General features: G+C 32.7%; 1 protein-coding gene across 1 annotated transcript in view; it reads right to left on the reverse strand.

Annotated features, from left to right (window-relative positions):
* USP15 (ubiquitin specific peptidase 15) overlaps window positions 1-16,315 on the reverse strand; it is a 127,558-nt gene that overhangs the window by 52,378 nt on the left and 58,865 nt on the right. Inside the window, exons 5-6 of the mRNA XM_052639478.1 lie at window positions 15,553-15,698; window positions 10,525-10,586 (exon numbers count right to left, since the gene is read on the reverse strand). Of these exons, the coding sequence (XP_052495438.1) occupies window positions 10,525-10,586; window positions 15,553-15,698 (208 nt within the window). The remainder of the gene's footprint in view (window positions 1-10,524; window positions 10,587-15,552; window positions 15,699-16,315) is intronic.

Below are 16,315 nucleotides of genomic sequence, written 5' to 3' on the forward strand. Positions count from 1 at the left end.
TAAAGAGCACAGAGATCAGAGCTGGATGAATGCGGTCCACAGGTAAATAGAAAAGTTTGATAAAACTTTTTAAATCCTGATACAGACATTATTGTTAATAGTTAGATCACTTATCTACTGTGATTCCAACTTCTGACCTAGATTACACATAGCCCAATCTAGCTAGTATTTGTGGAATTAATTTAGGGGTTGATTAGTCAATCTGTGGATTATAGCCTGAACACTAACTCTTTCTTTGATATAATTTGGGAATCACACTGTTTATTAGCAACTTTGCACTAACAGCTTTCTAAAGAGATGAGTGAAAAAAAAATGCTTAGAATATTATGCACAAACTAGATGCTAAGCCAGTTATCTAGCATTAAACTCATTTTGGCTAGTTAGGGCTAAGTGTAATATAAGACAGTGAATCATCTCTTAACAAGATAGAAAAAAGTAAAACAGCACAGCTGAATTGATTTCATGAAGCAAGACAATGAAACGTCACCCCTGACAACTGAACGAATGCAGTATTTTAATTCCCCTATTCCCAGTGTTTCAGCTAAAAGCTTATAATTCAAGGCCAAGTTGAAATTCTTACTTGAATAGAAAAACACAGCTTTACCTAAATATTCAACATACATGGAAATCTAATATATACTGAGCAATGAAAATATAAAGAAATTAAGTCTGAATACTGACATATCTAATTTAAAACTTTTATTTTCAAACATGACATAAAACCCAAATTTTTGAAATTTAACATTAAAAAACAAAAATTATTAACAAAAACAAGACTGATCTTAACTTTCCCAATTTTCTAACAATCATCCTAAACTAAGTTCTTAGAGAAAATAAAAATTTAAGTCTCTTGAAAAATTAAGCACCTTTACTGCTGTGAGATACAGATTAGTTCAATTCAACAAGCATTTGCTTTGTGTCTCCTTTCTGTCAGGCAGCATGTTAAATACTTAAACAAAAGAGAACTTAAGAAAATTTACATATAAGATGCTTCACATAACTTAATTTTTGCTTCTCATTTTGACTGCTCTAATGGTATCTGACAAAATATTCCACTTAAAAAAACCAGTTACTTTTCTTTAACTATTATCACTCTAAACACCGAAAGTGCAACCCAATTTTTTCTGCTGTCTTAACAGAAAAAATTTCAAACGCACACATCCTCATGTACCCAGTATCAGTCATTCAGCTTCAAAAATTATTAACATTCTACCACTCATTTTATTTATAAAGCCCTCAACTTCCACATTCATGTTTTTGCTGCACTATTTTAAATTTATAATTACACCTGTTAAATACTACAGTATGTGTCCCCAGCAGGTTAAGAGATCTTCTGTGATACTACTGTCTGCCCCAATCTAATATTCAGTTCATGTTCACATTTTTTCTCCCAACTGTCTCAAAAATTGAATTAGTCTGAATCGGGATCCCAAAAATGTCCTTACACCTGCAGATCAATTTTAGTAACTCCAAGAGCCCTTACCTTAACTCCAAGAGCAATTTCTGCTCCTATCAGCTAACTCCTCTGATTTCATCCTACTATGTCTATGTTTATTTTCCTTTCGTCCTGACTTTTTTATCTAGTCATACAGTTAACCTTGACTTATATGTGTCACTGTAAATTGTTCAAACATTTGGAACAAACCACGGGATAAAGAAAGTATCCAATAATTTTCTGTGAGTACCTCTGAATCAAGCATCTATTTGAGAACTGAATAGGTAAGTTTCATTTATGCATAAAATATACTATCTAAATGTCGTAACTTCAATTTAATTTGGATACGGCTTTTAAATACTAAATCTAACAGTAACTAATAAGCCTGATTGTGACCATGCTCCCTTTGGTGAAAGTTGGAGACATAGTAACTAGATTATACATCATCTTGCCACAACAGAAAATAGGTAGTGTTTACACAAAGATTTATTTAATCAATGTGCATTTTCAGAATTCAAAGGAAAATCTGTATACATACTCAAGATCTTAATGAATATTAAATTCAGGAACCACGAAGTATAGTTATGGGAAGTGTATATGTATCAATACAAGCACAAGCATTTCCAAAAAAGATCTGGAGTCTAGACCACTAAAATAGCCAGAAAAAATCAGTTTACTGGTAAATAACAATACACAAGAACTTCATTCCACCATTATGCTGCCTTTATCATTAGGTAACAAATAGCTAGGAAAGGATGTATATATTTAAATAATAAATATATTTATATATAATTTTTTCTCTCTCCAGGAATAATGCCTTTCCAACCAAGTACCAACTTAGTTATTTTTCCTTTCAGTACATTTCATGATGAGTGATCTATATCAGGTGTTCCATTTTCTGACTAGGTATTCATCCCCTCTTTCCCTATACTCTATTTCTTATTCTCATCATGCTGTCTTCATTTGTCAAATACACTGAATCTCTTGTCTCCCTCTAATTTCTGCATCATTTAAATACACTGCTTACCATTCCCTTTATTCCATTAGCTCTTTTTCCCCTTGGCCTCTATGACCAAACAAGAGTCCCAATTTCCTGAATCTTCAGAATTATTCATTTTATTTCATCTTTCTGTCTTATATCATTACTTAGGGACACTTTTTAAGGTTTAGTATACAGTTCTTCACATTTTTAATTAGATAATTCAGTAACATTTCTCACTTCCAGGAATGTAACTCCATTCCTGTAATTCTCATTCCTTTCTAAGCTTTGGTTGCCCATAACTGCATCCTATACATTTTCATTACCTTAAACTTTTTAGTTTCAGAAAAAATCATTCTATATTTCTTAAAAAAAAATTTTTTTATTGGAGTATAGTTGATTTACAATGTTGTGTTCTTTTTCTTACTCAGACCAATGAGATGAAGTATGAAAGAAAATTTAATAAAGACTCAAAATGTCTTTAAAAATGACAACAAACTGCAGACTTTGGAATGTTACTCTAGATTTATGGTTCATAGGCTGCATTTTAAATTGAAGACGTTATTAATTTGAAAAATATGAATTTGAATGACAAGGAATGAAAAACTGGTTCCTGAGCCATCTTCTCAACTCCTACAACCAAAATCACTCAATCCCTCACCTTTCAGTATTTGAACAAGGTTAAAATTGGTAACAAATGTGTATACTTTCATAGAAACTTTAAGAAAGCACTTTCTGTGAACTGTAATAACCATTGTTCTTTTAGTACCGAAGTAAAACTATCATAACCAAATCTACTAATGTTTCAAATAAGCAGAGGTTGTCTTGCTTATAAATACTTAAAAAGTGTCTATTCAGGTTATTGTTAAAATGAAAAACAATACTTTATCTCACAGGAGTTCCCTAGTACAAATTTTCAATTGAACAGGTCTATCCACCATTTCTGAATCCATTTATACAGTTAACCTTGCAATTACTACACATGCAAACTGGGCTTAATAAGTCTTTAGAAAGTCCTAAAGAAATATATGCTAGGCTTTTCCATCTATATTTAAACAGATACAAAATCAAAACAGCTGGTGTAAAAAAAACAAAAACAATTATTACAGTCACCTAGATGTTTATTACTTATCCTAAATAAAAAGTAGCATGCAGTGGTTTTATTTATAAAATGTTTCCTCTCTCCAAGCAGAGCATTCAGGGACAGAGTGCTGTAAAAGTATTAACATACCACTAAAATGAAGCTTATACTTAGTGCTCAGTCACCAACGTGGAATTCTGCTAATCAGAACACCACAGATGGCAGAGGGCCGACATCTGAGTTAAGAACTACTGGCTTAGTTTTCTATTTGATTTATTTTAGCCTGTCATGTCTTACCTGGTTGATTTTGGATTCTTCTCCAGATGTTTTCTAGCTTATGAAAACTGCCTCTTCAGTCATCAATGACCCTTACTTTTTTCAACAGATTCTTAATTACACATCTCTTGTCAGTATTTTTGAGCAATTAATGAAAATGTCTGAATTAAAATAACTTCTCATGCTACTTTTACAAGAATTTTTACTTATTTTAGAGAAACAGCAAAAGATGGATATTTTAATTTCTAAAACGTTAGTACTGTCAAAAGCACTCTTTGAGACAATTATACCTAAATGAAACCATACAGAAAAAAAGTAATAGTACAATTTAGTTAATTAATCAAGTTATACTACTTCTAACTAAGGGATAAAGTGTTAACATTAAACAAATTTTCTGGAGAGTAAGGGGTAATCTATTGATTAGATTTCTCCTCTCTTTAGGAACACACAGGATTCTAGAATTATTCTACTTTAATTTTTTAAAAATATAAGCTGTAACTAGCTACACATCTCCAATTGAATAATTAGACTATCCACCCAATGACAACATTTTCAGAAAGATAGTCAAATTTAACACAACAGAAAAAACATTTCAATGGTTGAAGCTTTCATAAAATATTATTAGAAAATAATGTGTTTTTGAGCAGTTTTAAGAAATTAGATACTTAAGAACTAGATTAAAAATCCAAGTTCTGGAAAAAACTAAGCATCTCAATTTTTAAAAAATAAAGCATGAATATAAAGATGAAAAAATAAAATTATAAATTGATATCTAGCAGACAAATCTGAATAGATAAAAATAGAAAACTTCTGAATAATTTTTAGGTAGGTTCTTAAGATTTCCAATTAGATTTTGGGTTGCCATAGGTTAATACATTTTATAAACAGGACTACATGTTTTAAACAAAATTATATTTATGCTTAATATGGCTTTTATATTTAGCAGTTCCTCAGGTTAGGATATATTATCTCCATTCTGATAGAAATGGGCCTAGTATGATTTTTAGGTCCTTCAGAACAGTTAGTTTTCAGTAGTATAGAAAAGTCAAGACAGTTAGATAATAACATGCTTTCTCTCAGTGCCTGCTGTAGTGGTGTTCTTGTATTTTCTTCTTCATAAGCAGCACCTAAAATTCAGATTCCTGAGTCCCCTCATAAAGATTTACACTCGCTGGTCTGGTGGGGAGGACTGTGGAAACTTCTGTCTATAGTGGTTCACACAATACATACTAAGAAACATTATCTACAGAATTTCTCAAAGTGTGACAGATCAACAGTATTAGAATCAGCTATGAGCTTATCATGAGAAATGCAAATTCACGAGCCCGACCCAGATCTACTGAATCAGAAACTCTAATGATGGGGCTTAGGTTTTAACAAACTCAGCAGGTGACTCTTCCTTTCATCACATTACAGCTTTTAATGATTTTTTTCCTTGGCTTTTGAGACTCTAAGTAGGAAATATTTATGTGCTAAGCAGTATGAGCACTGGACAGACCCCAGATTACTGGTGGCTATTCGAACTAGCATCTTCATACCACGTGGAGGACCAATGGTTGTCTCCTGACAGATATGATGACAATTCTAAGTGTTACAGCTGTTCTGTATTTTAATATCTTGAAGTTTCTTTTTTGAGGACCTTAAAATTGCATGCCTTCTGCTACAGTAGAATTGGTCTAAGTCACATCTGGTTATAATGTAATAACTTCAGTGAATACACAGAATTTCACTTTTTTAAAAAAAAGCTGGCATTTATCCAGAAAAAAAGGAATTTGCATCTTTACTTCAATTGTAAATGATAATTCCTCAAACTTTTTTTTCTCATAATCTGTACGATTTTCCTCCACTTCAGGTGCCTTCTCAATGTTCTTGAATATTATAATTTTATATAGTATGTTCTGTTCCAAGTTTACTTAAATGATACTAAGTTAAATTTCATTTTGTTTTTATTTTTTTCTCTCAACTGTATGTTTTAAAGTTTATTCAGTTTTAAAGATCTTATCACTGTTACTTCTACCTACTGCACTGGTTTTCCACAGTACATCACCATCATTTTTCTTATTCATTCTACCCGACAAAGATATTTAGTGAGGCTGCCTTCAAATCCCCACTATCACAAACAATGCAGCTACAAAGACTGCATAATATATTCAGGGACCTGTGTAAAAAATTCCACTGAGTGCTGGGTCAGAGGCATTAAGCATTCCTAATTTAATTAAACACTGACTGATTTCTAGAATGGTACTAGTTTGTACTTCTACCATCAGTACCTAAGTCATCTCCTACAACTCTACAAACACTTCTTACTAGCACCCTTTTAGGTTTTTGTCATTCTGATGGCTATTAGGTTGTATCTCATGCTTTAATTTTACAAGAGAGTTTGTATACCACCTCACTACCTGTCAGTGCTTGGGCATCCCCTTCTTTAAATTTTTTAATCTTTTATTTTTATAAAAGGTTATTTGCTTTGTTTCCATTAATTCACAGCAGTTCTTCCCACAGTGTAGTATTATTCCCTTGTAGGTTTTAGATTTTCTAAAACCAACATTTGACTTTTAACTTTGTACACAGTTCCTTTAACAGAAATACTTAATGTAATCAAACACATTAATTTTCACACTATGTTCTGTGATCCCTCAGATACAGATACTATCCAAATTATCTTATTAAAGTGGGTTACTAATGTTATATATCATGGTCAGGAATCTATGGTGCACAAGCCAAATCCACATTTTGTTTGAACAAAGTTTTATTGCAACACACCACATCCATATGTTTACACAATGTTTACTGCTACTTTCAAGCTATATCAGCAGTTATAGTTGAGTCAGAGACCCTATGGCCTATAAAGATAAAAATACTTATATGTTGTGTTGTGATAGTTGCTCAGTCATGTCTTGAGTCTTTACGACCCCATGGACTGTAGCCTGCCAGGCTTCTCTGTCTATGGGGCTTCATCAAGGCAGGCAAGAACACTGGAGTGGGCTGCCATGCCCTCCTCCAGGGGATCTTCCCAACCCATGGATTGCACCCAGGTCCCCTGCATTACGGGTGGATTCTTTACCATTGGAGCCACCACAGAAGCCCAAGAAAGCTGGAGTGGGCAGCCTATGCCTTCTCCAGGGGAACCTTCCTACCCAGGAATTGAACTGGGGTCTGGTGCATTGCAGGTGGATTCTTTACCAGCTAAGCTAAACAGTATTGAACTATGGGTATGGAAAACACACATTAATTTTTATAAATTAATTTTATATTATATAGTATTGCTGAATTCTCTTAGTTCTAGTCTTCTGTCTTTGGATTTCATGAAGACAGTATTATTATGTGCAAACAGTGTATTTTATTTCTTTTTAAAATTTCTAATCTTATTTAGTTTGGGTTCAAAATTTTTCAATTACATGTTTGCTACAGATTTTAGACTTATAGGCTTTATCAAGTTAGGACAATTCCCTTTTATTCTTAGTTTTTTGAGAGTCTTTTCACATACTAGATGCTAATTAAAATTTTTTTGTATTTTTAATACAATAATATTTAGTAATAAACTATCATTTGGCAATTTATGACATACTGCTATATTGTATTTCTCACATTTTAGAGCAAATGAATAAAACTTTTCATGTTTTAATATTTGGGTTTCCTATAAAACTGGGTGATTCAGTGAAGAATGGGACTCAATTGTACTTCTGTGTGTATCTCTGGTATAATACCTTCACTTACCAATATTTACTACATGTGTATAGTGTGTTAAGTATTATATAATAATGTTTTCTCTTACAAAACCAAGTAACTATAGCTGTTTAAATAAAACTGGTACTGTGCTAGCAGCTAGGAACGAAGATAATAAAATAAAATATTAATATGTAGTTTATCTCTTAGGTGAGTACCAGTAATTTTAAGTTGAAAAGGTCTCTCAGTCTTTGAAATTCACGGGGCTTTTATATTAACCCATAAGTAATTCTGTAGCCTCAAAAGTTATTTAAAGTTGTAACAAGTATACAACTATCTAAAGATAAGCTAGAAAAAAAAATAGTGGCTTTGATCTAAACATTAAGTGTGAATATTCACAAAGAAAATATTTCTAACTTCTAAAAACTAAATGCATCAAGAAATCTACATGATTCTACCATGTGTTTTTTAGTATCTCCCTAAAATAATTTTTACTCTTGTACTACATCCAACTAAGTGGAGTAAAAATAAAATGTAATTAATATACTTGGGCATATTCCCACAAAAAATTTAAATAAACTTCACAGAAGATAGAAAGGACAGAGAATAACTTACTAAAGGTATATTTTAGTTTTGAAGGAAATTAAGTGGTAGGCTGTTCTCTTTCATTAGCTAGGTTGGTTAACAATGACTAAATTATCATAAATTTAAGAACCTTTATTTTAAGGATTTCAAAACACAAATTCACAATCTTTCATCAGAAAATCTGAAATTCCAAAAGCTTTGAAAATTTAAAAAATTCTCCATGATTCCCTTAAGGGCAATCTAACCTGAAATGATATGAGCTATTTATACTCCTTATTTATACTACTCAGTGTGAATACTTAAATGAAGAGAGTCTCTTTGGACGTTACAGGAATAGTAAAATAGTAAGTGGCACATATGACACATTACTTCTCAAATGTCTACAAAGTCGAAATATTGAAATACAACTAGCCTTAAGTGTTTTTGATAATGAAATGTGGATCTGAAAATCCTAAAACCAGTAAAATACTTCCTGCCATGCAGCATGTTACCTTTTCACTCTGTTGATTGTTTCTGTTACTGTGTGGAAACTTTTTAGTTTGATGTAGTCCCTTCTGTCTATTATTGCTTTTGTTGCTAGTGCTTTTGCTGTCATATTCAATATATCGCTGCCAAGACCAATGTCATGCTTTATAGATTCAGGTCTTGTTTTTAAATCTTTAAACAACATATCTGATAAGAGGTTAATATTCAAAATATCAATATATAAGAAACTCATTACAATTTAACTGCAAAACCCTCAAATAACCAGATTAACAAATGGGTCTAGGGCTTGTTTGAACAGACACTTCTGCAAAGAAGGCACGCAAACAGGTAATAAGTATGTTAAAAAGATGCTCAATATCTGAAATCACTGGGAAATGCAAATCATACCACAATGAGATACCACCTCACACCTCTTAGGATGTTTATTACCAAAAGAACAAAAGAAAACAAGAGCCAGCAAGGATGTGGGGAAACTGGAACCCTTGTGAACTGCTGCAGTGTAAAACGGTATAGGCACTACAAAAACAGTAAGCAGGTTCCTCAAAAAATTAGAACTAGAACTATCACATGATCCAGAAATCTCACTTTTGGGTATACATACAAAGGAAATGAAATCAGTATCTTGAAGAGGCATCTGCACTCCCAAGTTCATTGTAGTATAATTTAAAATAGCCCAGATGATGGAAACAACCTGAATGTTTGTTGATGGATAAATGGATAAAGAGAATATACAATGGACTTTTATCCAGCCTTGAAAAAGGAACGAAATCATGCCATATTTGATAACATGGATGAACCTAAGGGACAGTATGCTTGGTGGTGGGTTAGTTGCTATGTTGTGTCTGATTCTTTGTGGTCCCATGGTCTGTAGCCTCACCAGGCCTTCTCTGTCCATGGGATTATCCAGGCAAGAATATTAGAGTGGGTTGCCATTTTCTTCTCTAGGGGATCTTCCCAACCCAGGAATTGAACCCATGTGTCCTGCACTGGCAGGCAGATTCTTTACCAATGGGCCACCAGGGAAGCCCAATAGCCCTGCAAAAAATGATCTTGTTCCTATAGACATCCAGCCCAATGGCTTTGTTAATAGCATGGACTGTATTTAAATGCAAAAATCAGAAGAATTGAAATTTGGCAAAGGATAATGTAAGCAGGCTATACAATACAGAGATAACTATATTTCACTTCATGAAAGTTATCAAAGACTAGATTTTTTTCAAGAAGCGATAAGCCCATATGACTGAGGATAATGTTTGGTAAAGTAAGACAATTCTCAGAAAGACAATACTGTGTGATTTCACTTATATGAGGCTATGCAAACTAGTCAAACTCATAGAACCAGAGAGTAGAATGGAGATTCCCAGGGGCTGAAGAAGGGAAAAATGAGGAATTACTGTTCAACAGGGATAAAGATTGCTACACGATGAATAAATTCTAGAGATCTTCCGTAGAACAATGTACCTACAGTTAACAATACTGCAAGTATACTCACTTAAATCTCTGTTAAGCGGGCAGACAGATATTAAGTTATGTTTTTTTACCATAATTTAAAAAATTTTAATAGAAGATTTCTAATTTTTTCATTGCTCATTTACAATCAAAATAAAACTATTTCTACTTGTGCTTTTACACTCTATTTATTTAAATAAATAAAAAGTATTACTTTCACATCAGATTCATTCTGATAAAGAATATTCTTTTTACAGACACTTTAAAAAAATCACAAAAAGCTTGAAAAATATTAAACAAAATGTTTAGTGATTTGATTGTATTAGTGTACCATTACATTTGTAACATTTATACATTATTTTAAAAGAAATTAGTATTGGAAAGCTTTTAAATTATAGCATATTAATTTAAGCGCAAATTTAGACAACTCCTATACTGAGAATAAAACACTAAAGTATTAAAAAGTTAACTATATTTGCAATATATAATTACGTTCTATCATTCTGTATTATCTGAAATCAAAGCTTCAAAATCACGTATTAAGCCATAAAAGGTGAGAGCACTTACTTAGGAGTAGACGGACCCCTTGGCCATGTTCCATCTTCATTTTTCTGTTCTATCACTAACACCTGCAAACAAGACGATAATAGAGTGTTTTTCCTTAACGCTGAAGTTAAAATAGCTTAAGAAGATTAGCTGTATATGCTAAATAAATAAAGTAACTCTGCAGTGACTTATAGGACATAGTAGACAAGGTGATGAGGTATTTGCACTTTGATTTCAAAGTGGGTCAACGGAGATAAAGAGACCTTGAATATAAGACGTCAGCAATGACAGAAAGAAAGGTAACAGACTACAAGAAAAATCATTGGTTTTATGACTTAAAGCATTAAAAAAGTTTAAACTAAGTTAATAGAAGTTCTTTGAATTTGGGGAGTATGTTTTCCATTTGTTGCTTGTACAAGTACTGTGCAAAAAACAGATGCTCAATAAATGGTTACAGTCGTTCTTAAACATACTTTTGTATGATCTCAGTTAACTATTGTTATGCAAATACTGAGGAACAGAGACAAAGACAGTTCCAAATTACAGATTATATATGATTTGTCTGGGGCTTTGATCTGAGAGAATAACACTGAAACATGTATATTATCATATTTGAAACAGATCACCAGTCCAGGTTCGATGCATGAGACAGGGTGCTCAGGGCTGGTGCACTGGAACGACCCTGAGGGATGGGATGGGGAGGGAGGGGGGAGGGGGGTTCAGGATGGGGAACACATGTAAACCCATGGCTGGTTCATGTCAATGTATGGCAAAAACCACTACAATATTGTAAAGTAATTAGCCTCCAATTAAAATAAATAAATTTAAAATAAAAAAAAGAAATTTGTCCTTATTTACATTATCGCTGTATAAATTAGAAAATCTTTTAAGATATAAATGATAGAACCATGTATGAGAATCAGACTGCAGTTCTCTATTGTGGCATAGTTAGGGTAGACACAAATCACCTCTAACAAATGAAAGGTACAGGCTGAGGTGAACTATATTTTAAAATAAAACCCCAGAATCTTTTTTCATTATCTTCCAATCTAAAAAAGAAGACTCTCTTCTAGTTTTTAGTAGGGGTGAGTCTGTGCAAAGAAGAAAAACCAAAATAATAAACAAAAGAAATAAGTGATCTCTACAAGTTAGTATCTAAATTTCCACAGGAAAACTATGATATAGAAAACATGCCTGGAAGCAAATTCAAGGCATTAAAAATTTGCATATGTTCTATACTACATTTTTATTAACTCTTTTAAAGTTGCAATTTTGTTACCTGTTCTATATATTCTTAGTAATATACTTCTTTATTGATAAAATAATTTAAAAACAAATTTTATTTGGAGGATAACTGCTTTACAATGTTGTGCTGGTTTCTGCAGTATAACAATGTGAATCAGTCATAAGAAGGGGACGTATGTAATATACTTAGTAATATACTTTTGTGGACTATATGTTTCAGGCAATTTATAAGTTGGCATTTGGATATTAACCATGTAAAAATGTAAGCCTGATTCAGAACACATATACAAATGAAATGTTGATTTAAAAAATTCATGGAACCATGTTGTTGATAAAATATGCTAATTAAAACACTAATGTTATCTTTGTGTGCGGTGTGTTAGTTGCTCAGTCGTGTCTGACTCTTTGCGACCAATGGACTGTATGTAGCCCACAAGGCTCCTCTGTCCATGGGATTTTCCAGGCAAGAATATTGGAGTGGGTTGCCATTTCCTCCTCCAGGGAATCTTCCCAACCCAGAAATCGAACTCGCATCTCCTATGTCTCCTGCATTGCAAGCAGATTCTTTACCCACTGAGCTATTGGGGAAGCCAAAGTTACCTTTAAAAAAGTTATCTGTAAAAAATTTAATTATTTCCTACAAACAAAAAGCACATGTGAGGAACTTCCCTGATGGTCCAGTGGTTAAGACTCCACGCCCTTGGTGCAGGGAGCACATGTTTGATCCCTGGGTGGGGAACTAAGATCCTGCAAGCAATACAGCTTGACCAGAAAACAAAAAACAAACTCCCAAAACACACATGAAGTATAGGTAATATATTAAGAATAGTGCACTGTATATCTGCCATCCTGACACCTCCCTGATCATACTCCTCTCCCTACCACAGGCAATTAACCATTATGCTCAATTTCTGGTTTAAGATGATACAGTCATATATTTACATAGTTTTACATGTTTATAAAATTGAGTTTCCTGAGTAATTTTTAACTTCTGAAGGAAGGATTTCCTGTGCTAAAACTTATAACTCTACAGACATCTAAGTAAAAATTATACTCTATTAAAAAACATGTACACATAAACTTTGTCTCTAGCAGCACTTAAATCAGCTATAAAGGAAGAGTTTAGCTATAGAAAATGTCAAAGGTATATATTTAATATCTTTGCTTACAGTTTATTTTTTAAAGGAAGATCCTAAAGCTGAAGAATCAAAAAAATATTTAAAGTTTAACTGTAACCTTTAATCCCAAGCGTATTTGTATTTTAAATTCCTTTTGTCTTTACAATTAATGTTGAATGCCATCAGAAATGCTAAAACTCATTTCCTTACTCAAATGTATCGTTTTCTGAATAAAATTTTCATCGTTCATGGTTAAAACCTTAACTCAAAATGAAAATATTTTAAAAACATTTTAAGATTTAATTAAATTGAACATACACATACAAGAAAGAGAGGTGAAGATCATCTATTCTAAGAGGCAAACTCTTCAATAATGTATCTTTGTTTCGTTTTCTAATGAGGATACTTTCTATTTCAGTAAGAAAAAAAAATTCTTTTAAGTCTAAGATAGTGTTCAGTTCATTCATCATCATTCAGAAAATAACTGGTACAAAAGTCTAGACAATTTCATGCATTTTCTCTGAACCATTTCTATTTCAAAAGATCAAATGTCTCTAAAGATATTCTATAAGAATGTTTAATAAGATATTTAGTCTTATTAAAATAATTGTCATCTTCATTCTGATAGATGCATTCCTATGAAGAATATCAAATTACTTCAATTCTCTAAGCCTCAGTCTAATATACATGACAAGGAGAATTATAGCCATTACACAGACTCAATTACTGAAAATATTTAAGAAATAATTCTACATATTTAAACTGTATTCCCTGGAGCAACCACATGGCCTGATGGATGGTAACCTCTTTCTACTGGAAGAGAGAAAGAGGAATTGGATGGATAAGGAAGGGAGTGTCGAGTAGCCAGTAGTTCTAAATGTCTCAATCAGCTTCAACTGGATAACTCCTTTTAACTGGAATACATTTTAGATTTTGTAAGATTTTACTTAAGAATATAATGGCTAAAATAAGTGTGAAAATCACTGTTTTATAGCTCAGGACAATATTTGATTATAGTAGGAACAATTTCCATCACATATCAATATCAATTTTAAATTAACACAGAACAAAGCAAAAACTTCCATATATTGGAGCAGCAGGCTCTGTGTTAGGTATTAAAATTTAGGTCCTATTTAGGACACAAAATCCAACCAAAACAAGGACTTCATAGTTTAGCCAGGGAGATTAATATATAAATAACTGAAGTATACAGTGAATGATACAAGCTTCCCCGGTGGCTCAGACAATAAAGAATCCGCCTGCAATGTGAGAAACCTGGGTTCGATCCCTGGGTTGAGAAGATCCCCTGGAGGAGGGAATGGCAACCCACTCCAGGACTCTTGCCTGGAGAATCCCCATGGACAGAGGAGCCTGGCAGGCTACAGTCCATGGGGTCATAAATAGTCGGACACGACTGATCAACTAAGCACAGCAAAGTATACAATGAATTATACAAGACATATATGTAAATCATTATGGAAGTCAAGGGAGAAATGTTTTCTACAAAGTAAAAAAAAAACATTTTATGCCTCAGTTGGATACTGAGATAAACAGATCATGAAAGGCTGAAGAAATAATCTGACATTGGAATTGGAAGAATGGATAATCTGATCTGGTTAGATTACATGATAGGATGGGAAGCTTCATTTCAATATTTGGATGTTTAAAAAGAATTTTATTTTGGATGAATACAGGAATTGGGGAGAAGGGTACAATGGGCAGATGAAATAACATATATCAAAGAACAAGAGAATGGAACACCGTAATAGGCTTAAAGACTGTAAGTAGTTCAGTTAGGTTTTGTTAGGAATGTAAATCAAAAGGCAAGATTAATCAAAAGATGCTGGAAGAATAAGGTAAAAGGATAAACCATGACTTGCATGCTATGTTAAGGTGCTGGGACTTTATTTTACAATTGTTAAGGAGCCAGGGAAGATTAGCGGAAAGGAAATAATAGGTTTACATTTTAGAAAGGCTATTCTGGCAGAAATATGCAAGGTTGAGAATGGACATAAAAAGACTGGAAGCAGAGGGATTTGTTAAAACATTACTGAAAGACAAGGGCTGGAAATGGAATAGAGATTAATTAAAGAGAGAGTTGGAAGGAAGAATCAGTAAGACTTGCTGATTGTGTCTAGAAATCTTCACTTCTCAACACATTATTTGTTTGGATTACATCATAAAGTAAGTCTTTCATTTATTTGTATTATGTCATAAAGAAAGACCAAACTGGGGGTTGACCGCTTCTAACAGGTATTGGCAAACTACAATTCACTTAGCTCACCAACTGCTTTTGAAAATAAAGTTTGTTGGAACATAGCCATATCCATTTTCTACATATTGTTTACCATTACTTTCTTGCTCTACAATGGCAAAATTGTGGTCATGACAGAGATCATACAGACTGCTGAAACGAAAATATTTATTACTTGATCCTTTTCAAAAAGCATGTTGATCCCTTATTATGTTAGTTATTTATCAGTGGAAAATAATTTATTTTTAAAAAGTAGGTTATGCTCAAGCTCAAGGAGAAAAGAAGTTATAATTAGTGTATAATTAGTGACCAGCAGGGAGGAAATCAGAGATAGTGGAACCCACTGTAGAGTGTCAGGATAGCCATAAAGTTTATGAGTCTCAAAGCTTCATGTATAGTATGCTTGAAATAAACAGTATTGCTAAACAATACCTGTCCTTGGTATAAACCAGCATCCTGAATGGTGCTGTCTGGTTTATTCAGTGGTTCAAATGTATTACTCATGTATTTGTTCCACAATCTGGTCTCCTTTTCATCTGGAATATTGAAGATTTTTCTTATTTCCTTTTCAATTGTATCTAGATATAAGGAGGAAAGATATGTAAATGTAATAAATATTTAATAATGTACACACAGAGATAAGTGCTCACTAGCATAAAAATCCTAAATTTAAAATACTGATAATAATAATGAGAAGATAAATAAATACGTAGGAAATATATAAAACAATCAAGTTTTTGAGACTGGGTATACTTTTTAGGAGTAAAATGATAATTGTAACTCTGACAGATAATTACTTGGGGAAATTAATATCTCAAAGGTAAGAGTTCAATAACATAATACTAAAATATAGTTTACATTATACAGGGTGCACTTTAACTTTTTACACATTATAAAATTTATGTATTTTCTGAAGATGTGTTGGTGTTAGAAATTAAAGTATGATTCAGAGATGCCACAGGATGAAATTTTGTTACAACAAAACCAATTTAAGAATAATTTATATTAAGCTGAATATAATTTACAGTTTAAATAGCTAACTGAAATTAAACAGAATATGGAGACACACAAAAAAGTGCCATCTTTGAAGAGAGGTTGGTCAAAAATCTCTTGATTCCAAGGTAAAACCAGGTATCTTCCTTATTTCTAAACCAATTACCTGAGTGGGAGAAGTCTTTTTTAAAAACCCAGAGCA

Source organism: Budorcas taxicolor, chromosome 5 (assembly GCF_023091745.1).
Source record: "Budorcas taxicolor isolate Tak-1 chromosome 5, Takin1.1, whole genome shotgun sequence".
In the NCBI taxonomy this organism is placed as follows: Eukaryota; Metazoa; Chordata; class Mammalia; order Artiodactyla; family Bovidae; genus Budorcas; species Budorcas taxicolor.